The sequence below is a fragment of the Syngnathus floridae genome, chromosome 14 (assembly GCF_059516105.1).
Source record: "Syngnathus floridae isolate MCC-2025c chromosome 14, RoL_Sflo_1.0, whole genome shotgun sequence".
In the NCBI taxonomy this organism is placed as follows: domain Eukaryota; kingdom Metazoa; phylum Chordata; class Actinopteri; order Syngnathiformes; family Syngnathidae; genus Syngnathus; species Syngnathus floridae.
Window position 1 is genome coordinate 6,783,949 of NC_142426.1, and position 8,207 is coordinate 6,792,155.

The following is an 8,207-nucleotide window of genomic DNA, read 5'->3' on the forward strand; positions in this document are numbered from 1 at the left end:
TAAGTGAACTGAATCTTAAGAATTAGTTCATCCAAAGGATTCGTTCAAACAAATCGTTCAACAAATCGTCTCCACCCCCCCCCCACACACACACAAACACACATCCTTTTTTAATTTTTTTTTTAATAAATCAAATAATGAAAAATCATGGTCAAAGCCTCACCCCCACTTTCTAATTGGCTGTTTGATCTGTGACGTCACTTGGACACTCCATGAGGTACACCGCCATTTTCAAGTGTACTTAATAACAGGCCACTTTATTAGGAAAATATGGTCAAAGGTCACAGATGTCAAGCTCTAGTCCTCGGGGCCGCGTTCCAACATGTTTTCCAAGTGACCCTCGTTAAGCGCAGGTGCGTGAAAAGTTTTAGCTTCTTTCACGTTCAAAAGGAGCTAAAAGTTTTCACGCACCTGCACTTAACGAGGGAATCACATGGACACTCCATTAGGTACACCGCAATTTTCAAGTGTATCTAATAACAGGCCACTTTATTAGGGAAATATCATGGTCAAAGGTCACAGGTGTCAAGCTCTAGTCCTCGGGGCCGCGTTCCAACATGTTTTCCAAGTGACCCTCGTTAAGCGCAGGTGCGTGAAAACTTTTAGCTTCTTTCACGTTCAAAAGTGGCTAAAAGTTTTCACGCACCTGCACTTAACGAGGGAATCACATGGACACTCCATTAGGTACACCGCCATTTTCAAGTGTACCTAATAAGAGGCCACTTTATTAGGGAAATATCATGGTCAAAGGTCACAGGTGTCAAGCTCTAGTCCTCGGGGCCGCGTTCCAACATGTTTTCCAAGTGACCCTCGTTAAGCGCAGGTGCGTGAAAACTTTTAGCTTCTTTCACGTTCAAAAGTGGCTAAAAGTTTTCACGCACCTGCACTTAACGAGGGAATCACATGGACACTCCATTAGGTACACCGCCATTTTCAAGTGTACCTAATAAGAGGCCACTTTATTAGGGAAATATCATGGTCAAAGGTCACAGGTGTCAAGCTCTAGTCCTCGGGGCCGCGTTCCAACATGTTTTCCAAGTGACCCTCGTTAAGCGCAGGTGCGTGAAAACTTTTAGCTTCTTTCACGTTCAAAAGTGGCTAAAAGTTTTCACGCACCTGCACTTAACGAGGGAATCACATGGACACTCCATTAGGTACACCGCCATTTTCAAGTGTACCTAATAAGAGGCCACTTTATTAGGGAAATATCATGGTCAAAGGTCACAGGTGTCAAGCTCTAGTCCTCGGGGCCGCGTTCCAACATGTTTTCCAAGTGACCCTCGTTAAGCGCAGGTGCGTGAAAACTTTTAGCTTCTTTCACGTTCAAAAGGAGCTAAAAGTTTTCACGCACCTGCACTTAACGAGGGAATCACATGGACACTCCATTAGGTACACCGCCATTTTTAAGTGTATCTAATAACAGGCCACTTTATTAGGGAAATATCATGGTCAAAGGTCACAGGTGTCAAGCTCTAGTCCTCGGGGCCGCGTTCCAACATGTTTTGCAAGTGACCCTCGTTAAGCGCAGGTGCGTGAAAACTTTTAGCTTCTTTCACGTTCAAAAGGAGCTAAAAGTTTTCACGCACCTGCACTTAACGAGGGAATCACATGGACACTCCATTAGGTACACCGCCATTTTTAAGTGTACCTAATAACGAGCCACTTTATTAGGGAAATATCATGGCCAAAGCTTAACTAAAAATGAAAAGTGCCACACCCGCCCTCACCCCCACTTTCTGATTGGCTGGTTGATCTGTGACGTCACACGGACACTCCATTAGGTACACCACCATTTTTAGGTGTACCTAATAACTTTATGTATTTTTTTGTACGTGTAAAGAATGTGTATTTGACTACTTGCTCTTTATTTTGGGGGACACCAACACATATTACACAACGTAAAACACATACATATTGTCATATAAAGCAGTTAACCAAGATTTTTGTTTTCATGCCCCAAAAAATAAAACAAGGAATAAAACACCAGACAACTTTCAACAGGTTTTAATGATTATTAAAATAATAATAAAAGTAAATTTCAAACCAGCAATCTAATGTGAAATTGCAGTAGATAAATTGGATAACAATATTTAGGCGTATATATATATGCATACACGTTATTTAAAAACTACTAGAGGTGTTATAAAATAAAGATTACCCAAAGAGAAGCATAATCTCCCCGTTTTAGCATAACGGCCCATCCCTTCATGCAATAAAGTTAGCCGTTAGCTTGGAGAAAACGTGCATAAAAGAAGTGGTGTTTCAGTGAGTTGTTCTATGTTTCCTTGGCAAATCATAAATCTACATTCTGGCTTACATAGTTCACGCCAGGAGGGAGCGCCACACGTTCACTGACTGATCCGTTGATGCACGGGAAGGGAGGCAGTTCACCCATTGACCCGTTCGCGAACGGGAAACTCTGAATTTGCTCCCTCACTGATCCGTTCTCGCGATGAACTGGAAAAGCAAATCACTCATTAACTAACTAGTTAACTCACAGATCCTTTCAGTTGATAAACAGGAAATGCAATTCACAACGCGTCCGTGAATAGGAAGTTACGTCGTTTTCTTCTTCGTTTAGTTTCACGGCGAGTTGACACCAGCTTCAATGTGCATTACTGACACCTACTGGTTGAAATCATATGAACGGAAAAGTTCACTGAAAAGACTCGTTCTTTTGAACGAATCGTTCACTCACGAGCCAACACTAGTTCCGATTCCCTACTGACAGCTCACACAACAAACATCCAACTATGGCTCCTGCAAGCAAAAATCGCGTGTTTGTCATCGGAGTTGGCATGACCAAGGTAAATGAAATCGAAACCGCTAGACTCTTTGTAACATTATTTGCGACTGTTCAACACTATTGCTGTAGTGTGTACCCTTGACTAAGTACTAAGTAGTGCTCGCTAAACAAACATAAGAGCATCGCAAGATTATCTGACAAAGTGAGCTCATACCGATCCATATTTATTTTGTGGTCATTGCTGTTTGAACTTCTGAGAGTTTAGTTTTCGTCTTAATAGATGTTGCTATTCGATAGTTATGTAACTGTCTTAGTCCATAGTTCATGTCAATGCAAAATGTGTGTAAAGGGTCATTTGACCCCTGCCCTCCCTTTGAAACGCAGTCAAAGATTGTCTTGAGTGAACTCAATCTTTTTACGGCTGAATTACCTGTGGTTGAATTCTTACAGTTTATCTTATTATTTTGTCATTTTTGCCACATTTAATCATTAAATGTGTTTCTTTAATCTGCTTTTGATTTCTTCAATTTGCTTTCAAACGTCTTTGTTTGTAAATGCATTTAATCGGTGTCAATATATATTTTTATAATTCTAAGTACGCAACTTTTATTTTCTTTGATTTGGCTTTAGCGGTTTGTAAATGATTTTAGGTGTTGCACTTTGGCTGTGGATGAAATGTGCTACATAAATAAGAAGGGGGGGGGTGAAATAAATGATTCATATTTGTGGGTAGGCTGGGGTGTCGCACCAAAAATTCAGTTCCATAAATCAGAGTCAAACATACTTGCGTTTTTCACGTACGTATGTTTTTGCTACAGTTTGACAAGCCCGGAGCCCGAGGCGACTATGACTACCCTGACATGGCCAAGGAAGCGGGTGCTTATCCAAACAGAATTTAGTCATTTCTCAGCCATTCACAAGAATATTAGAATATATGTGACTTTTTTTTTTGCAGGTGAAAAGGCTCTTGCGGATGCCGGAATCCCATACTCTGCAATCCAGCAAGCCTGTGTGGGATATGTCTACGGTAACGCATATCATTTGTAGCCATCAGGAATCAAAGCTGCCGCTTTTCTTGACCTTGTACCAAAAATGTTCAACTGATGCACCTTTTCCTCTCCTTGGCTTTTGTGTCTTAGGCGACTCCACGTGTGGTCAGAGGGCCATTTACCACAGCCTGGGCCTGACCGGCATCCCCATCATTAACGTCAATAATAATTGCTCCACCGGCTCCACTGCCCTCTACATGGCACGGCAGCTGATCCAAGGAGGTGGGTTAAGCAAGAGTATTTTCTGCAACGTCTTATCTTCTGGCATCATGTGCCTTTCTGCAGGTGGACTGTTGGAATAAATGCTAAGTCAAGGAACCACAAATGTTTGTGTGACTATGAGAGATGGGCATCAAATAAGTTGATTTAAAAAATAAGCTCCTCAAAGAATTTCTTACTTTAGGTCTTTCCGACTGTGTGCTTGCACTTGGATTCGAAAAGATGGAGAGGGGCTCTTTGTCCTCTAAGGTAAAAAAAAAATAACAACAAAAAACGCTCAATCTTTCAACTTGCTTACTTACCACTCAAGTTCGACTTTTCATGTTTTCTTCTCCCAGTACATGGACAGGACCAGTCCCATGGACAAGCACATGGAGGTGATGATCAACCGTTACGGGATGGCGGCCGCTCCGCCAGCTGCACAGATGTTCGGCAACGCCGGCAGGGAGCACATGGAGAAATATGGTAGCGCCGGCATTTTGGGAAAAATGAATGCTCCATTGTGTCTAAGCGGGCTCATTTGCAGGCACTAAACCGGAGCACTTTGCCAAGATTGCCTGGAAAAACCACAAACATTCTACCAACAACCCGTGCGTTAAAAAACTACACAATGCATTTAGGAGGTTGCTAGCGCTAAGCTAACAATGTTCTTTATGTGTAGTTATTCTCAGTTTCAAGATGAATACACTCTGGAGCAGGTCATGAACTCAAGGAAGGTCTTTGAATATTTGACTCTTCTGCAGTGCTGGTAAGATACTCATTCATTCATTCCATTTTTGTCTCGAAGGAATAAAAACAAAAGCATCTTACCATCGTCTATTTGTTAGCCCCACATCAGATGGCGCCGGTGCTGTAGTTTTGGCAAGTGAGGACTTTGTTAGGCGCCACCGTCTGGAGAAGCAAGCCGTGGAGATCCTGGCCCAAGAGATGGTGACTGACCTGAACACCACTTTTGACGAAAACAGTTGCATCAAGATGGTGAGAAAGTGCTATGGTAGCGCCGGAAATGGGACCGCCCCATTGATGTCCCCCGTGCAATGATGACACGCTACGGCCGTTCAGGTGGGCTACGACATGTCGCGAGTGGCGGCCCAAAAGTGTTTCCAAGCGGCGGGTCTGCAGCCTGCTGACGTCGACGTCGTGGAGCTGCACGACTGCTTCTCTGCTAATGAGCTCATCACCTACGAGGCCCTGGGACTCTGCCCTGAAGGTACAAAATCACAATTCAACCAGGAGAAAACTTTGATGCATTCATAATCAGGTGACTGCAAAGAAATCCAAGCAAAGAGGCTCATAGAAAGTCTAACTGGCAATATAAAATCAATTCCGCCCTGGCTTGTCACAACACACGAGATGATTCATGTGCACCAAGAAAGCCCAAAAGCTCCTTGTGGCAGATGCGATGGAAATAAATAGCTAGCTTTTAGGATTTCCACTTGTTGATTGCGCATGATCTGATTGGTTGTTTTTCCTCTGGACAGGTAAAGGAGCAGAGCTGATTGAGCGAGGGGACAACACGTATGGCGGCAAGTATGTGATCAACCCCAGCGGTGGTCTCATCTCCAAAGGACATCCTTTAGGAGCGACAGGTACACACACACGTTCCACTTTGTAAAGCTATCAAGGTTTAAACAAACAGTTCTGACGATGGCCACTAGATGGCGTGCGTCCCATCATATTGGAGCAGTCCTTGCTGTTTGTGGTTCTGAAGTCTTTACAAGAACCACTTGATACATTAAGCCTTTCAGATCAGAAGTGGTCGATGCACAAAAAAGGGCCTCATGTGCGCTCATCTTCTGCCAGGGTTGGCCCAATGTGCCGAGCTCTGCTGGCAGCTCCGAGGTCAGGCAGGCAAGAGGCAAGTCGCGGGGGCCAAGGTGGCTTTGCAGCACAACATTGGCTTGGGAGGAGCCGTGGTGGTCGCGCTGTACAGGATGGGGTTCACACAGGGGCTCAGCCGGTACGAGAGAATTCCTCAGTATCCCTACCATACAATCCGTTTGAGTTGAGGGCTATTTTTGCTTCTTCAGTTCCCACGTGGGCGCAGTGGCTACAAGTGCGAGCAATGACTTGGAGGCCTTTAAATCATACGCTGTCTTCAAGGAGATTGAAAAACATCTGCAGGAGGTATGGCGAGGATTAGACGGTTTGGTCTGGCTTCCTCCACTCAACAAAATGTTGTTTTGTTCCTTGACGATCTTTCCCCAAGCATGAATTGAATGATTTGAAGATTGTTTTGGGGCAGCTTTTTTTGTCCTCTTGCAGGAAGGAGCAAATCTGGTCAAGAAGGTTGGCGGCGTGTTTGCTTTCCAAGTGAAAGAGGGACCCAATGGCAAGGAGGCCACATGGTTTGTGGATGTGAAGAACGGAAATGGTTGCGTCACCAATCAAGCAGGTATTTCACTGCAACTTCAACGCATCACACAGATATGGAACTTGAAGATGACATTACTATTATTAAAAAAAAGCAGAACGCTACAATGAGTCCAATGTGAGTCATTGTTTTCAGGCACCAAGGCCGACTGCACCTTGACCATGAGTGATCAAGATCTACTGGAGCTGATGACAGGAAAATTGAACGCTCAAACGGTATGTTCCATCTCTCATCTAACTGTTGTCGGTCCCATGGGTGTGAATAGCCGATTTCTTAGTGTACATCTGTCGAAATCAAGTGTTCTTCACTGAATGTATTTCTCCTCAGGCATTTTTCAAGGGCAAGCTGAAGATTACTGGGAATATGGGCATGGCCATGAAGCTTCAGAACCTTCAGGTGGCACCAGGAAAGGCCAAGCTGTGATCACCAATGGAGCCCAACCTTGGAATTTAATTCTGACAGACACCAGTAGCGATGGGCTTCAGTAGAAATGGTTCTGCGTGCTTAGATCGAGTCCAGCTATAAAGCCTTAATGTGCACCTTTTGGACCATATTGCGGGTGGTGACCTTAACCTGTGCAAAAAATCTACAAGTCAGAGAGCATCAGCAATCTGACCTCATAATAAATCATGGAAAAATGGAATGACTTAACAAAAAAGTTGATTAACTTCTCACTTAAAATGAAATAATCTCTTTTAACCACGCCAATGACATACATTTGCCTTCTGTAATGACGACTAAGTCAAACATATTTCATTCTGTAAACGTATTCCGCTGTTTAATAAACACCAATAATTTCTCTGTGTGAGTTAGTTTTTCGCAGGGTGCCACAAACAATTCAACCCTCAATTTTAATTAAATTGATACTGCTTACCTGTGTTTCCCTTCCATATCGATTCGTAAATTTACTCGAAACTTTAACAGAGCAGCCTATTTTGACATGAAATAGCCTCGTGCGTATAGCAGCTATCGCTATAGCATTAGCCACCCGAAAACTCCCATGAGCCTCAGCTCGCAGACTCCCATGAGCCTCAGCAAAGTGTAAACAGTCGCGATTCTCAAACGATCTCCTATAAAATGATAGGAACTGACTAAAATTCGATTTAACACATTGGTACTGCTTACCTATGTTTCCCTTCCATATCGATCCGTAAATTTACTCGAAACATTAACGGAGCAGCCTATTTTGAAATTAAATAGCCTCACGGATACAACGGCCATTCAGTGACGCCCCTTGACCACGGTTGCCGTAATGCTGGGAAGCGATGCGACCTTGTAATTTACTAGTCGTACTAAAACGTACTGAAACATTTTGGCAGAGCTCTGTGTACAACCAGTATGGATCAACAAATTCATCAATTGATCCATATATAAGGCATACCTGACTATAAGGTGCACTGTCGGCTTTTGAGAAAATTTTAGATTTTTAGTTGCGCTTTGCAGTCTGGAAAATACGGTAACCCGTTTATGGTAAGTGAAATAATAATTTAAAAAAAAGAAACTAATTAGCGTAAGTCAATTTAATGTCAATGTTTCTGTTTGGGTCAATTTGTTAGTTGATATCCAGAAATCTTCCCCACCCCATGCACCGTCTGCCAGGTCCAGACTGTCCACCCCCACCTTCTTGACTTACTTGTCCCCGTGCCAAACGCAACAACATCCATTCGTTGCACAAGGAGGTCAATCTCGGCGTGTCGCTGGCTCCGGCATCGTCTACGCCGCACAGTGTCAAGCCCGGCCGGCTTCTGCTCCAGATGGCGGTGGAAAGCAATTCTTGTCTGTCATCAAAATCAAACCTTGAGAGGATGGCACAGCTTCG

At 43.6% G+C, this 8,207-nt stretch overlaps 1 protein-coding gene and 1 long non-coding RNA gene across 2 annotated transcripts; one reads left to right on the forward strand and one right to left on the reverse strand.

The window, feature by feature from the left end:
- Positions 1 to 1,989: 1,989 nt before the first annotated feature.
- LOC148387364 (uncharacterized) lies at positions 1,990 to 6,173 on the reverse strand. The gene is made up of 2 exons (XR_015862410.1): positions 3,856 to 6,173; positions 1,990 to 2,457 (listed from the first exon to the last, which is right to left on the reverse strand). It is a non-coding gene; the product is annotated as an uncharacterized LOC148387364 (long non-coding RNA).
- On the forward strand, positions 2,644 to 7,190 carry scp2a (sterol carrier protein 2a). Its single transcript, XM_088395450.1, has 16 exons — positions 2,644 to 2,807; positions 3,565 to 3,622; positions 3,702 to 3,773; positions 3,886 to 4,017; positions 4,199 to 4,263; positions 4,353 to 4,479; positions 4,541 to 4,604; positions 4,676 to 4,762; positions 4,842 to 4,992; positions 5,077 to 5,224; positions 5,496 to 5,603; positions 5,818 to 5,974; positions 6,045 to 6,141; positions 6,280 to 6,409; positions 6,524 to 6,603; positions 6,716 to 7,190. Exons 1-16 carry the CDS (start codon positions 2,754 to 2,756, stop codon positions 6,809 to 6,811), a joined length of 1,626 nt encoding a protein of 541 aa, XP_088251576.1. The 5' UTR covers positions 2,644 to 2,753; the 3' UTR covers positions 6,812 to 7,190.
- The last annotated feature ends 1,017 nt before the right edge of the window (positions 7,191 to 8,207 follow it).

What these genes read in the sequence shown, in the direction of transcription:
- scp2a (XM_088395450.1), top strand. Translation starts at nt 2,754, where the DNA reads ATGGCTCCTGCAAGCAAAAATCGCGTGTTTGTCATCGGAGTTGGCATG. An exon ending in AAACATTCTACCAACAACCC is followed by an intron (nt 4,605 to 4,675) that starts GTGCGTTAAAAA and finishes CTTTATGTGTAG; the next exon opens with TTATTCTCAGTTTCAAGATG. An exon ending in TTGACTCTTCTGCAGTGCTG is followed by an intron (nt 4,763 to 4,841) that starts GTAAGATACTCA and finishes TCTATTTGTTAG; the next exon opens with CCCCACATCAGATGGCGCCG.